This window comes from Elgaria multicarinata, chromosome 16 (genome assembly GCF_023053635.1).
Source record: "Elgaria multicarinata webbii isolate HBS135686 ecotype San Diego chromosome 16, rElgMul1.1.pri, whole genome shotgun sequence".
Taxonomy (NCBI): domain Eukaryota; kingdom Metazoa; phylum Chordata; class Lepidosauria; order Squamata; family Anguidae; genus Elgaria; species Elgaria multicarinata.
The window spans coordinates 11,363,244-11,379,616 of NC_086186.1; the positions used below are offsets into that span (position 1 = coordinate 11,363,244).

Genomic DNA, 16,373 nt, shown 5'->3' on the forward strand with positions numbered 1-16,373 from the left:
TCCAAGAGAGGGGCGCCTGCCCTTTGGAAGATGGGTGTCCTCCAAAGAACACGTCTCATGGAAGAGATTCACACCATGCGATTTGGAGTTGGGAATTTGAACATAAGAAGTGAACATGCTGAATCAGACCAGGGCTCCATCTGGTACAGCATTCTGCTCACACGGTGGCCAACCAGCTGTCAACTGGAAATCTACAAGCAGTACATGAGTGCAAAAGCACCCTCCCGCTCATGTTCTCCAGCAACTGGTGCATATAGGCATACTGCTTCTGAGAGTGGAGGTAGCACATAGCCAACAGGACTAGTAGCCACTGGTAGCCTTCTCCTTCAGGAAGCTGCCTTATACCAAGTCACTGGTCCATTTAGCCCAGTATTGTCAACACTGACTGGCAGCAGTGGGTTTCAGGCAGGTGTTTTCCCAGTCTTACCTGGAGATGCTGGGGGTTGGACCTGGGACCTTCTGCATGCCAAGGCCCCTCCCTGCAGGTCACCCCAATGAAACCGTTGAGCTCAATGGGTTCAGGATAAACCAAAGGAAGCGTTCCTTCATGCAATGCATAAATTTAGCCTATGGAATTCCCTGCCATAAAATATGGAAGTGGCTACAAGATTCAGATGGCTTCAATGAAGGGTTAAAGAAACACACAGAGGATGGCTCAATTAATATTAGCCATAATTGCCAAATGGAATCTACTACTGTGTTTCAGCTGTTGGGGTAAATGGATGGGCAGCTATTTCCCTTTTACCCTAGTTATGATATCCCTGGGGGCATTAAGCTGGCCGTTGTTGGAGACGAACTGCTGGCCCAATTGGGCCTTTGGTTTGATCAAGCAAGGTCAACCTTGCACGTCCATGCTTTTCCTGAAACACTTTCCGTAAACCAGCGTTTGCATGAGCATAGTAGCCAAACTCTGGATTCAGAGGGAGTCAAACTGAACAGACTTGGCAAGAAAGGCGGCTCTGAGGGGGGACGACACTGGTCTACATGCTCCTCCCACCTCATCACTCACCTTCACAAAGTGCGATGCAATTCAGGTTGCGACTCTGCAAGAATCTGGACTGGATGGATCGGGTCTGCAAGGAAACCAGAGAACTGGAGTTACGTCATCTTTGTCTGGGTTGGAGCGGGCCTGAGGAATCTCTGCCCCTCCAGATGTGGTCAGATTCCTGCTCCCAGTGGGCCAACACACAGCCAGGGAAGATGGAAGCCGTAGACAAGTGCATCCATAGGGTCCCCCAACCTAAATTAGAGCATTGTTGGCTGAATCCATGACAATCAGTTCCATTATTTGAAAGACCGTATTCTCCCTTCTGAGCCTGCCCGTGCTTTGAGTTCTTCTGGAGAAGCCCTTCTTTCAGCCCCACCATCTTCACAGGTACGTTTGGTGGGAACACGGGAGAGGGCCTTCTCGGTGGCTGCTCCAGTGCTTTGGAACTCTCTTCCTGGGGAAGCTAGGCTGGCTCCCTCCTTGAGGGGCTTTCGGAAGCAGCCAAAAACTTGTTTGTTCCAGCAGGCCTTTGGAGAGCAATTTGGTCCTCCATCTATGTGAATGACTTATAATTTTGTTGTGTATTTTAAACTTTTTTTTACATTTCTTTTCCTAGGTTTTACAACGTATGTTTTAAACTTTGTAAGACCGCCTTGAGGCCCAGTATTGGGCAAAAGGCAGGATGCAAATAAATATAATAATAAATATATAATAATTAAGAACTTGTGGGGCCATTCAATCCCAACAAACGTATCTGGACAAGAGAGAGGGGAGCTGAGCTCTGAATCCCTTGCCCAAAGCCCTCCACGGGCTACCATGCCATTCTCTTGTGACTGCTAGAGGCAGCAGGAGTGGATTGAAATAATTACCCCAAAGCTGCCACGGGCGATCTGTTACTTGTAGGAAAACTTTTACCAAGTGACAGCATCCCACAAGAGACTTCGACCATGCTCTGGCTTCCCTGGATTTCTGATCATGCACAGTACACAGGGAGCCTCCCGATACCCTTGGCCTAGCTTAGTATTGTCTACACTGACTGGCAGCAGCTCTCTAGGGTTTCAAACGTCTTTCCTTGCCCAACCTGGAGACGCCGGGGATTGAACCAGGGACCGTCGGAATATAAAACAGAAGCTCTGCCCCTGAACTGTTTCGCTTTAAACAGCTAAAAACAATGTCAATCAAATACTAGACCTGTTCAGACAGCTGGCATAAATGCCCAATCGTATGCCATCAAATTCCTGGGAGGAAAGGGCATTTTTAACCTGCGCTGAAAAGATGACAGCATTGGTGCCAGGTGGGCCTCGGTGGGGAGATCATTCCATAATCAGGGGCCACCACTGAAAAGACCTCACTGTCCAGTAAATCACATGTATATCTGACACCTAATGATGGAAACCAGTGGAGGGAAGCAAGAAGCATGAATTGGGGGGTGGGGGGGAGTGAAAGCACCGAGCAGCTGCAGGAGACGGATCTTTGGGGGAAGAGGGCAAGGAGGTGAAGCAAGCTTTTTTAAAAAGAAAAATGCTATTTGCTAGCAAAGGAAGTGTGGAAGAGGGAGATGAAATTGAGGAGCATATTGACAAAAGGGAGATACTGGTATGCTAGGATAAATATTTGATAGATTGCTCTGCGCAAGACTCTGGAAACACACAAAAACCTCTGGTTTCCAACCGTGAAAAACGAACAGTCCTGTGACATACTTGTGAAATTCAGGGGTTGCAGCCTCAGGTTATGCCACAAAGTTGAGAAATCCACGGGACTTTGAAAATAACCACACACAGAGAGGCACAGACCCCATTTAGACAACACGCTAAACCATGCTGCTTAACCACAAAATGGCTGACGGAATGCTTAACCATGGTTTACGGTGTCGTCTGACACAAGTTTTCCTTAACCATCTGCCCCATTAACCACATTGTGGTTAGGCTCCCTAAGGAAAACTTCACCACAAAAGGGTTAAAAGTGTTGTCCGCAAGCATTTGCGTGTGGTTAGCGTTAGCCACAGCTGAACATGGTTAAGCTCACCACAAAGCCCAGAGCGCCATCTGAACCAGGCCAAAATTACCTGGGGAATGGTGTTCATTCGGTTATACCTCTGCACCAGCTCGTCCTTCGAAGGCATCCGGTGCTGCCCTTTCCCCATTCCTGCATTGAAAAGAAAGAGGGTCAGAACAAGCAACGAGGTCAGGCCGGACCTCCTCTGGGTTCCTGGTTTGTGAGCATGGGGGTCGCTCTACCCATCTGTGACACGATGGCTTGTGGAGGATGGAGCGAAGGAGGAGCAGAGAGAAAAGGTGACCGATGAGCATCCGGCAAGAAGCAATGTGTGAAAACAGACATTTGGGGCAAGACAAGATGGTCGGTCAGAGCCAGCATCAAGGCTGGGCATTGTGGATAGCTCCTGAAGGCCCACAGCCCAGCAGAGGCCCACTGAGAAGATGTCCTCCTCCTCTTCACCCTTGCAACTGGCATGATCATCTGTCTCTCACTCTGGGTCCAGCAGCAGTGGTGGTAAGAAGGAGGAGAAACCTACTTGCTCACTAGTTCTGACTTTCAAGCAAGCAAGTGGTAGCAATGATGACAAAGAGGAGCGGGAGGAGGAAAAGCAGATGGTGACCATGGTGGCAAGCTCATGGGGGGGGGGTTCTTTCCCAAGGGCCAGTGGTCAGTGTCTAGATGACAGATCACCTAGGAACCCAACCTATGCCACCTGGAGCTCCATCGTAGGAGAAAGGTGGGAGACAAATTGTCAAAAATAAAGAAAACAGAACAAAGAGGCTGTGAGCCTTTTGACACAAAGGCTCAGTTCAGGCAACACGTTAGTCAACGCAGAATCCAATATAAACTTCTCCTGTTGACCTTCAAAGCTTTTCACGGTCTCGCTCCTTCCTATCTTTCCTCTCTCATCTCACACTATTGCCCCGCTCGTGCTCTTCGCTCCTCTGATGCCATGTTTCTCACCTGCCCAAGGGTCTCTCCTTCCCTTGCTCGGCTTCGTCCATTTTCTTCCGCTGCCCCTTACGCCTGGAACGCTCTTCCAGAACATTTGAGAACTACAAGTTCAATCGCAGCTTTTAAAGCTCAGCTAAAAACTTTTCTTTTTTCTAAAGCTTTTAAAACTTGATGTTGATCTTACTTTTATACTGTTTGTTTTACTCTACCCTGTGCCTGTTTGGTGCATTCTCTTCCCCTTCTTATTGTTTTATTATGATTCTATTAGAATGCAAGCCTATGTGGCAGGGTTTTGCTATTTTATTGTTTTACTCTGTACAGCACCATGTACACTGACGGTGCTATATAAATTAATAATAATAATAATAATAATAATAATAATAATAATAATAGTAATAATGTGAAAACTCCACTCAACAGTTGAGTTTTTAGGAGGTCCTCTCCACACATGTTCTAACTCCACCACTGTGTGACTGTGGGCTACCGTGGAGTTGAGTAAAATCCATCGCAACATTTGATTGACAGTTCCTCCATCCTCCCCCAGTCCTCTTGAAGGTATCCCATCAGCCACTGCTGCAAAAAAACAATCCCAGTGCCTCTCCTAGAGTGACACTCGCTCCTTTCACTGCTCTTGCCAGGGAACTCTGTAGCCAGTGGGAAAAGTCAACCCAAAGCAACAGAGTCCACCACACAACGGTTGTGCCGGAACTCTCCTCTGCACTGCGTGGATATTCTGCGTGGAGTGTTTTCCCGCCAGACAACACATTTCTCAACGGTGGTGTAACAACTCCACTGTGGAGTTCTAAAACCACCATTGAGAAACATGTTGTTTGAACTGAGCCAAAGCCTTCTCTTCTATAAAGCACACCATCGCATGCTTATGGGAGCTGCACTCCCATTGAAGAAGGAAAATGAGGAGGAGGAGGAGAAGTGCCTAAGTATGGTTTTTTCCTCTTCCCTCCTCCTCCCTTTCCCCTTTTGTGTCATGGCGTTTAGATTATAAATCTGCAGGCAGGGACTGTTTTGTTTCATTGATTGTATGTCAACTTCTTTGGCAGTCTTCAACTGAAGAAGAGAGTGGTAACGACGACAACAGTTACAGTTACAACGCATTTCCATTGCCCAGAAGCAAAAAAGAAAAGGGAAAAAAGAAAAACCTCCAGCAAAAATTCAGTGGATTGTAGACGCACACAGGAGACAGCCTAAAATAGAACCCTTGACATCTTTCCACCAAAATCCAGCCTCCTCGAATGAGGTATGGTCAGCAGTACATGAAGCCATCTTATCCTGTTGAGCCTGACAGTTAATCCATCTAACCCAGTCTTGTCCACTCTGACTGGCAGCAGCTTTCCAAATTTCTTCCCCTGCACTGCTTTCTAAAATACTTTTTCTTTTTCTAATTGGAGAGCCAGGGGATTGAACCTGGGGACTTTGGCATGCAAAGCACAGAACCTACCACAAAGCTACGGCCCCAGCTCAGATGGCAAGCTCATTGGCATGGCTTTTCAACAGACCCTCAAAGACGCCACAGGAACTGGAGACTGGGAGGCCAGAAGGGAAGCACACTCTGGCTTCTGACATCAGCCAGGGATCATGGGCCACTGGGAGGCTGCTGCCCCCAGCCTGCTTTCCAGGAATAATACCCAGCTAAGGAAGTGACCCACCTGCTCCATCCATCAGCCAGGGAAGGAGCAATCGCAAGGATCACTCAGCTCCAGCTGCCTGCAATGCTGAAATGCAGAAATAAGGGGGAAGAACACTCCGGCGCCATCCGTCGGCCAAAGGAACCCGAGCCACGGAGTGCTATTCCATCAGTGGAGGCTGGTGGCTCCGATTTCGGTGGGGCTGTAGATCCATTCTGGGTTTCTCTCGGAACCAGAGGAAAGAGAGGCGAGCTCTGGTGCTGTGCGTAAATAAACAATGAACATTTTATTTTTGTAACGATATAAAAACGCCCAGCGTTTCGGATTCGGAAGAATCCTTCCTCAGGAGCTGTAATAAGAAAAAAAGGCAGGCGAGCTGCAATACGGCAAACACAGTTCGCTTGATGGGAAAGCCTCAGCGTTTGTTGTCTGTCCTGCTATCAGAACTGGAAAATTTTCACACAACTTTCACACAACCCAGAAAAACGTTCAGTTCTGATAGCAGGACATACAGCAAATGCTGAGGCTTTTCCATCAAGCGAACTGTGTTTGCCGTATTGCAGCTCGCCCGCCTTTTGTCTTATTTCAGCTCCGGAGGAAGGATTCTTCTGAATCTGAAACGCTGAGCGTTTTTATATCGTTACAAAAATAAAACGTTCATTGTTTATTTACGCACAGCGCCAGAGCTCGCCTCTCTTTCTTCTACCTCCTTACTGGTGCCAATTCCCTTCACCCACCAGTTTCACTCGGAACTAGCCAGAACTCTAAAGGAGCTGAACCCAACCCAACCCCCTGAAATAGGTTCAGCACCTTGGATAGCTCCTTTTGAGCTCTGCCTGGTTCTGAGTGAAACCCAGAGTGCATTCACAGCCCCACTGAAATCGGACCCACCCACCTCCACTGCAAGCAAGGGAAGATCACCAGCGCCTTTAAACGTCTGCTTGTAGCTCGCCACCACCTCGTTCTGGCATTGAAAAATTGGTCTCGCTCCTTTTCCTTTTCCCTCCACTTCCCTTTCCTTGTATATCTTGTCTTTTTCATGTGTACGCCAGGTGTCTCTCTTTTTTATGGGAGCTGCTTGGGAAACAATCGTTGTCTGAAAAGCGGGATTCAAATACGGCAAATAAATAAATAAACAAACAAGAAACGCAGCCAAAAGATGGAGGTTCATGATGGTCTGCCTTCCACCAAAGATGGGGAAATGGGGGGAGCGGTGGGGAGGGCTACTTTGGGCTTATAGTTTTCCATCTCATGCGCAGACAACCAACACCAAACTTCAATAACCTCCGAGAAGATGGAGAGCAGAAAACCTCACATCTCTATGCCCGACATCAGCAAATCCTCCGCCTTTTCCCCATGCAGTGGACAGAAAGAATTCATGGGGATGGGCACAACACTGGCTGCACTTGTGTCCCACCAGTGTTGTGGAGAATGCGCACCGCCAGCCTGTGCCCGCCACCGAATTGGGATGCAAAGAGTGGAGAATGAGGCAGATCACCAGCATGGTTTTAAGCAGCTTGGCGCTAGGCAGCGTCTGGGCCAAGCTGAATCTAGATGAGCCAAGCTGAATCTTTTTTTTTTCAATGCTCTGCGATTCCACAAGAGGGCTCAACGTAGGCAACGGTGGTGTAGTGGGAGCTGAGGCACACAGGGACGCCGTGCCAGTATTTTTTTTATTAGCGGGACGCCATCATTAGCTGCCACTCCCCTCGGATTTCTGTGTTCCCCCTGAGCTTAGCTGCAACTCTTACAGTAGCTTGAGAGAAGAATCTATCGTTCCTTGTTGTGATGCAAACTATTTGGGGGAGGGGGTGGCTTGGTCCAGAATGTGGTGTAGTGGCTAAGGTGGTGGACTGGGAGTCAGGAGATCCGGGTTCTAGTCCCCACTCGGCCATGGAAACCCACTGGGTGACTTTGGGCCAGTCACACACTCTCAGCCCAACCTACCTCACAGGGTTGTTGTTAAGAACATAAGAAGTGCCCTGATGCTGGATCAGACCAAGGGTCCATCTAGTCCAGCACTCTGTTCACACAGTGGCCAACCAGCCATCGGCCAGGGATGAACAAGCAGGACATGGTGCAACAGCACCCTCCCGCCCATGTTCCCCAGCAACTGGTGCACACAGGCTTATTGCCTTGAATACTGGAGATAGGACACAACCATCAGGGCTAGTAACCATGGATAGCCTTCGCCTCCAGGAATTTAGCCAACCCCCTTTTGAAGCCATCCAGATTGGTGGCCATCACCACATCTTGTGGCAGTGAGTTCCATAATTTAACCATGTGCTGTGTGAAGAAATCCTTCTTTCTATTTGTCCTGGATCTCCCACCAATCAGTTTGGTGGGATGTTATGAGGATAAAATGGAGAGGAGGAGGAGGAGGATGTACGCCGCCTGGGGTTCATTGGAGGAAAAAAAGGCGGGATATAAATGCAAAACTACATAAATAAATTTGCTTTACAAAAGACCAGCTTATTTTGGGACTCTCTGTGGGGGGGTGGCTACAGTTTGGCCTTCCACATTTACCACGATGCCACGGGTAGGCACGGATGCCTGACGGCAACGGACCTTCCCCCGCACCGACCATATGGATGAGACACACACGGAGGGAGCGGCTCTTGAATGCAAGGCAAGCACGTCAGCAGGACGGACAGGTGCATGACAGATGAAGGGACAAAGAGAGAGCGAGAGAGAGCCGCTTACCTGAATATCCAAAGGAAATGCTGGAGATAGGGCTCAGATAGATGCCTTTGCCATAGGCTGCTCCATGCAGCTTGCAGAAAAACACCAATGTGAGCCGCACAAAAAAGCAATCCCCCAAAAAGCATAGGCCAGGGAAGATGGCACAGCACAGTATGGGGATCGACAACCCCTGTGGTCTATCATCTCTTCTTACAGTCTATACGGAAGCTTTGCCTTTCCTTCAACCTCTCTCTCTCTCTCTCTCTCTCTCTCTCTCTCTCTCTGGCTAAGGCAGGCTGACTCCCTGGCCACCAAGATCCACTGAGATCCACCACCTAGACCCTGATGTGCATAACACCGTAACTCTGGGAATAGACTAGGATATCCTAGAGTAGGAGGCATTTCCTGGGATCAAAACATGGGGGGGGGGGGGGAGACTGGTCAGGATTTCTTCCCAATCATGCCAGAGTGCAGGGCATGGACTAATGGGCTCAAGTTACAGGACATCAGGAAAAACTTCCTGACTGTTAGAGCAGTACAACAATAGAACCAATGACCTAGGGAGGTTGTGGGCTCTCCCACACTATTTATTTATTTACAATGTTTATATACTGCTCCCATTTCAAGAATTTCAGAGCGGTGGAGAAATCAAATAAAAGAATAAAAACAGAATAAAAACACATTGACATTTTTAAATGTACACTAGCGGCATTCAAGATACAGCCGGACAGCCTTCTGTCAGGGATGCTTTAAGGTGGATTCCTGCATGGAGGAGGGAGGTGGATTCGATGGCCTTATAGGCCCCTTCCAACTCTACTATTCCATGATTCTTACATGCCCCTGATTCCAGCTTCGATGGGCAGCCATTGAGGTCATCTGCTCAGAGGAGCAGCTGTAATGGCAGCAGAAAAATGTGGAGAGAGAACTCGGGACCCTCTTTGATGCCATCACCTTTTAGGGCAGCAGAGCCAGGATCCACCTGGTACCTTTGATACCAGGAGTTTTTGATTTAGCCTTTTAATTTATCTAGTATCAATGTTTGTTGTTTTTAATATTCTTGCTTTTAAAAAAAATATTTTAAGGGTTCATTGTTTTAAATTGTTGTAAATCTTGATGGCTTTTTAACGAACAAGGTGGTATCTAACTGTTAATAATTATTTCCTGGGCTAGTTCTACACTACTGCTTTATAGCGGTATTGAAGTGCACTGATAACTGTTGGGGCCCATTGACACATGCCACGTACTGCCTTCATTGTGTTATATCCTGCTTTTTATTCCATAGGATCATAGAATCATAGAATAGCAGAGTTGGAAGGGGCCTAGAAGGCCATCGAGTCCAACCCCCCGCTCAATGCAGGAATCCACCCTAAAGCATCCCTGACAGGTGGTTGTCCAGCTGCCTCTTGAAGGCCTCTAGTGTGGGAGAGCCCACAACCTCCCTAGGTAACTGATTCCATTGTCGTACTGCTCTAACAGTCAGGAAGTTTTTCCTGATGTCCAGCTGGAATCTGGCTTCCTTTAACTTGAGCCCGTTATTCCGTGTCCTGCACTCTGGGAGGATCGAGAAGAGATCCTTGCCCTCCTCTGTGTGACAACCTTTTAAGTATTTGAAGAGTGCTATCCTGCCTCCCCTCAATCTTCTCTTCTCCAGGCTAAACAGGCCCCGTTCTTTCAGTCTCTCTTCACAGGGCTTTGTTTCCAGACCCCTGATCATCCTGGTTACCCTCCTCTGAACACGCTCCAGCTTGTCTGCGTCCTTCTTGAATTGTAGAGCCCAGAACTGGACGCAATACTCTAGATGAGGCCTAACGAGGGCCAAATAGAGAGGAACCAGTACCTCACGTGATTTGGAAGCTATACTTCTATTAATGCAGCCCAAAATAGCATTGGCCTTTCTTGCAGCCATATCGCACTGTTGGCTCATATTCAGCTTGCCAAGATCCTTCTCGTTTGTAGTATTGCTGAGCCAAGTACCCCACATCTTGTAACTGTGCATTTGGTTTCTATTTCCTAAATGTAGAACTTGGCATTTATCCCTATTAAATTTCATCCTGTTGTTTTCAGCCTAGCACTCCAGCCTATCAAGATCACTTTGAAGTTTGTTTCAATTCGTAATGATTCAACACAAGGTGTAGATCTGGGCCAGGTCTGTTATTATGAGAGCAATATCGTCTCCCTAGAAATGTCTGATGTAGCAGTTCAAGTGTCGGACTAACAGGGCAGAGATCCAGGCTCAAATCCTCCCTCAGCCATGAAGCTCACTGGTGTGACTTTGGGCTAGCTGCTCTCTTCTGACCTAACCTACCTTGCAGGGTTGTTGTGGGGGCAAAATGTTGGGGGAGGAGAGAACCATGTACACCAGGTTGCGGAAAGAAGGGATAAACATAAATAAATGAAATCTGGGTTTTAGTAGCAGGAAGCGCTTTGAGAGCCACCATGATGGCTGAAAAGTGACACATACAAATATTGTGAAATAAATGCAGAATGGTGGGATGCGGAGTGACTCTCTGAAGAGACCCCACGGGGGATGTGCTGTGCTTGGCCGATCCTGGATCATGCTGACCGAAAACAAGTAATGCTGGCCCTGAAGAGGCGCCACATGGGCTTTTGCTGTTCACAGCCAGACACCCAGGGATTGGGATACATGCAGCTAGCTGAAAACAGGCTGCAGTCCAACTTCGCCCAGCTGAGTGCTCAAACTCTTCTGGCTAGATCAGAGTGTGCGAGCCCTGCCTGAGCAGCAGATGTGGGGACAGAAGCCCAGAAAGGCCTCCGTTGCACAGCAACCTCCAATTCAAGCAAGGGAAAATGTGTTGCCTTAATATATATATCTGGCAGGTGCAACACATGTTCACAGGCAAATATTCTTCCAGGCCTAAAATGTTCTCTTAAAAAAGGTCATGTCGCAAAGACAAATCGGAGTGAAGGCTCTGCTTCCTGCCCTCTCTCTGAATGGGTAGACATCAAGGGGAGCGCCCGGAGTCCGCTTGGGTCCCTTACCTGCAATTTGGTGTACGACGCATTGACCAGCCCGTTGCGTAGAATGGAGTGCCAGTTCTCAATGTGCGAGCCGCTGCGAGGGGAGAGGAAAGGTTCAGCTTGACAGCACTTCTCCCCAACACAGATGCGCATGGAAACACATGAGCGCGCACACATCCCACACCTGGGAACCATGAGTAGAGAAGGCTTCCCACTGTAGATATTTGGCCTGCGACTCCTGGAGGGCAATGGGGGAAAGCGCCCGAGGGACGGAAGTAGCACATTCATGCGCTCTCTCTCTCCCCCTTGATCCTGATCAGATGGGGGCATAGAACGCCTGGAAAGGGTGATAACACCGGGCTGCTGTGATCATCATGCCTTGGCCTTATTATCCCTCCTGATCTCTCTCCACTCTCCAAATTTCATTCCCTAAGATGCCACCTATTTGCATCCATCCATCACTTCCACAGTCAGATTCCTGCCTCTCTCTTCTCCCTTGCCCTTCTTTTACCCCACCCCCACTTGATTTTATGGCAACCAGGATGGTCACCGGTGCACCTAGAGGTGACCACATTACACCAGTTTTAACATCTCTTCACTGGCTGCCAATTAGTTTCCGGGCGAAGTATAAAGTGTTGGTTATCACCTTTAAAGCCCTACATGGTTTGGGTCCAGGCTGCCTGCGGGATCGCTTTCTCCCGTACAATCCGCCCCGCACACTCGGGTGCTCTGGGAAGAATCTACTTCAGTCAGCAAAAACTAGATTGACAACTGTTACCCAGAGGACCTTCTCTTCTGCCGCTCCCAGACTGTGGAACGGCCTGTCGGAGGAGACTCGTCCACTTAACAGTCTATCAGCATTTAAGAAAACTATAAAGACTGATCTCTTCTGGCAGGCCTATCCAGTGGAATTTTAGGATGTTTTAAAATGATTTTAGGATGTTTTAACAATGTATATTATGTTTTAAATCAGTTTTATGTATTTTAGATTTACTGTTGTTCCCCTCCTCGATCAGAATGGAGAGGCGGGTAAGAAATAATTATTATTATTATTATTATTATTATTATTATTATTATTATTATTATTGAAAACCTATGTTTGAAAGGCTGCCAGAGCTGTACAGGGATCGTCCTTCAGAGCAGAACACACCCTTGTCCCAGGTATCTTCCCATCGCCTGCAGGTTTACCCGAATCACAATTGATCCGACGACATTTGACAACCCACGTGGGCCTCCCTGCTTTGGATGCTGACCATGGCTCTTGTCCAATTGAGTTTCATTTCTCAATGGACTCCCACCATTCTCGGTACTTAACATCTCCTCATCAAGCATACTCCCATCTCCCGGAATGGGGATTTTAATTTTCTCTTCCGAAATGCTTAGCTGGAGCAGCTGCACCCATAACCCAACCAAATCTGATGCCATGTTGGAATGCCAAGACACACAATAATAATAATAATTAATAATAATAATAATAATAATAAGCGGGATAAATCCCCAAGGTCCCTTGGTGATCAGGTGCAGAGGTGCAATGGACAGGACCCCTACAACATGTTAGGATGGTATCTGACGTGGGAACTTTATTGACGTTAAGCAGGCCTGATCTGGTCAGTGATTGGGTGGGAGATCACCTGGGTCCACCACCTTGAGTCCTGTGATGAAAGGAAGGTTGAGATAGTTCACGTAATCCTGTATCCTAATCGTCACGTGGCCAGAATGGGACCAACCGTGAACAGGAGGGAAGTATCATCAGGCTTGGAAGAAGCCGAGTATAAAAATGTAATAAACAAAATAAAAAATAAATTGGGGGAGAGGGAGAATTAAAAAGGAGAAAGCACCAGAATTGCCCACTGAGGACTCAACGTGCTCAATGACCGTGGACAGCTGCATATGGCACGTTGTGGTGGTGGGGGGGTGTCACATGGAAAACCAGCAGGGAGGGAGAATAAAATCAAGGAAGCCACTTAGACATTGGGGGCAGGGAGAGAGAGCAAATGTGTAATCGAAAAGGACAAAGATCTGTATGAAGTTTGCATATGCTAATTGGTATGTACGGATGTACATTTAAATAGTAATGTCATTTAAACAGAAATACTATACATCTCACAATAGCAGGGAAGGCTGTGATAAAGGGTTAAGTCTGTGATAAAGGGTTAAAAAATAACTTTGGCTGTTGCTAAATTTCTTACAGTGGCGGCCAGAATTAGAGCTCTCTGTGTATTAGACAAAAGTTGACAATAGCTCTAACTGTCTGATGTTTCATGTTTGATTCTTGTTTTTTCATGGATCTATGGATCGCAATAAAGATGTATGGTATGGTCTGCTCTCCGGGTGCTGCTAACTGTTGACAGGCAACTTCAAGGCCCATGCTCCGCTCTCGCTTCTTAGGGTACTTTATCTGTAAGCTGGACGTGCACAGGGCAGCCTTTCAAACAGAGGACTGTCCTCTGTCATGTAGGACATGTGGCCACCCTGAACGAAAAGGAGTTCTTCAGAAGTGGGCATGGCTGGCTGGAACGTTCAACAGGGTCACTCCACGCTGCAACAGTGTGGTGGAGGTCCCACTTGTAAAGAGAACATTACCCATGAAACGGCTTTTTTTAAGGCTCCAGTAGTGACGGAGGACAAGCAGGGCAGAAGTCAAGAGGAACCATTTGAAGGAAGGATGCTTTTAGCCAGAAGGAAGAGGTCGAACACGGGACGTTGGGGGTGGGGGCATCCGGACTTACTGGAAGGCGAATGTGCTGCCGTACAGCTTCTTGGCCGTTCGGAAGCGGGCCTCCTTGGCAGGAGGGCTGCTCAGCAGGAGGAACTGGTGTGAGGTGTGCATAAATTTCAGCTGCTACCAAGGGAAACAGACCCACATGAAAGGGAAAGGGAAAAGAGGGAGATAAAAGCAGAGAGAGAGAGACAGAGAGAGAAAGAGGGCCATCATGCAAGGAAGTTGATCACAGGAAACTTCCTCCCTAGGTCTGTTTGGCTTTTCCTTATGACGTTCTTTTCCAAAGGAGCACCGTTATTTAGAAAGCTATTCTCATACACTTGCGGTCCACTCATCATTACACGGTTTGCGCACGAAGCTTATTTAACCCGTGGTTTGCTGCTCTACACAGGCTTTGCCTGGCAGACTATAAGGAGTAGGGATGTCAGGTAAATTAATTAAGGGGGTGGTGGAGTTCGCTGGGTTGTCCAAGGTTCCTCCCCGCCCCCCGCCCCCGCCGCGATTTTGTTGCGGTTCTTGCTGCGGTGCCCAACTCGGTCTGCAGTGAGTTGAGCCAGTTTGCAGATTTCCCAGGCATGTTGCAATCTGTGCAGATTTCTGAGCAATTTCTGCAAATTTATTTATTTTATTTATTGCACTTTTACACCGCCCAATAGCCGAAGCTCCCTGGGCAGTTAGGGCCAAATCTGTGCACATGCATTCAAATATCCGCAAATTCAGCTGAATTTGGGCAAATCGGCCAGAAATTTGCGCAAATTGTGGAATCTCCAGGAGGGGAAATGTGCAAAAAAAAAGTTCCTGGCATTCAAGCAAAAGGCCACAGCTCGGCTCGCAAACACAAATGGGAGTCATACACACTGCGGAACTCCGACGAGTCAAACAAGGATTGGATTTCCCAGCGAAGGGCATCCCTAGTCAGGACTGGGGAACTTGTGGCTGTCCATCAGCCCCAGGCAACAGCCCCAATGGTCAGGGATGATGAAAGCAGCAACAACTGAAGGGCCACAGGCACCCCAATCTTGCTCTATGTTCCCAGGAAGCCACCTTTTGCCAGGACAGGCTGTTGTGCACCCAGCTCAGTCTTGCCTATTCTTGACCGACGACATCTTTTCAAGATCTCAAGCTGAGGTCTGCCACATCCTTCTAACTGGAGGTGCCAGGGGTTGAACCTGGGACCTTCTGCATGCAAATCAGGGGCTCTACTACTGAGATATTCTCCTCCCCCCCCCTTGTTAGCAGGATGGATGTAACCACGCCAAGAAAGGAATGATCGCTTACCCTGCTGAGAGGTAGCTTGACAATGTGGGACCTGTTGCTGGAGATGATCCTAGGAAGGACAGAGAGAGACAGGATGTTGGAGAAACCATGCTCACTCCACCTTTGGTCAATATGAGGCCCAGCCAAGAAGGCACCAGCCTATGCTATTGGGAGAGCATCCTGACCACACGTTGCAACAGAGCAGGCTACTGGTCTAGTCACAACTGGAGAGGGTCCAGGGCGCGATGAGGACCATGTAGAAAGATCTCCCTTGGCAGGCAGCAATCTGATCTTGTCTCAGGGTGGGAAACCATTTAGGAGCTAGGGGAGGTCTCTTGGGGTCAGTAGATCAGAGTGAAGATGAGGGCAGCCAACCACATCACTATCTGGTGCCTCCACGATCCAAACCATAAAACTCTGAAGTCCTGACAAGATTTTGTGGGATATACCTCACAAAGAAGGCTTGCTTAAGATCACACCCATTCGGGGCGACCCCTACATGCCCTTCTTAGGACTAAGAGGTCTTCTTCTTTCCCCCTCACTGGTGCAGCCTCGCCGAAACCCTTCCAGCCATCTGTGCACAACAATGTCTTCTGCTTCCTTACCATTGCAAGAGAGGATGGGCCAGAGGGTCCAGCTTGTCCATTTGTTTCTTGATCTCCAGGTAGGATCCCTGAGGAATAAAGAACAGAAGGAGCAATTACAGCAACATTAACGTTACAAGCAAGAATAAAAAGTCTGATTTGTCCTGCTAGGGGCTCACCACAAACAATGCATTAAAAGGGCCAGATGGGATGGACAACGGGGAATTGCTTTCTTTATCAGAACAGGAGATCTGACTTCAAGTTGTTTGGAAGCTCTTTGTCTCTCTTGGGCAACTGCCATGCCTTAAAACAGACTTCCCCAACTTAGTGCCCTCCAGGTGTTTTGGACTTCCACTCCCAGCATCCCCAGCTACCAGGCCCAATGGCCAGAGATGATGGGAGTGGTAGCTCAGATGGGGGGAAGTTGCCTTGATATATATGATGGGTGCAACACATTTTCATAGGCAAATGTTTTTCCGGGCCTAAAATGTTCTCTTGAAAAAGGTCATGTCGCAAAGACAAATCAGAGTGATGGCTATGCTTCCTGCCCTCTCTCTGAATGGGTA

The 16,373-nt window shown here is 48.1% G+C and overlaps 1 protein-coding gene across 1 annotated transcript in view; it reads right to left on the reverse strand.

The window, feature by feature from the left end:
• Positions 1-16,373, reverse strand: part of PARP6 (poly(ADP-ribose) polymerase family member 6) — a 35,747-nt gene that overhangs the window by 2,385 nt on the left and 16,989 nt on the right. Inside the window, exons 14-20 of the mRNA XM_063142238.1 lie at positions 15,829-15,896; positions 15,245-15,293; positions 13,974-14,086; positions 11,266-11,338; positions 8,287-8,356; positions 3,054-3,133; positions 1,010-1,073 (exon numbers count right to left, since the gene is read on the reverse strand). Of these exons, the coding sequence (XP_062998308.1) occupies positions 1,010-1,073; positions 3,054-3,133; positions 8,287-8,356; positions 11,266-11,338; positions 13,974-14,086; positions 15,245-15,293; positions 15,829-15,896 (517 nt within the window). The remainder of the gene's footprint in view (positions 1-1,009; positions 1,074-3,053; positions 3,134-8,286; positions 8,357-11,265; positions 11,339-13,973; positions 14,087-15,244; positions 15,294-15,828; positions 15,897-16,373) is intronic.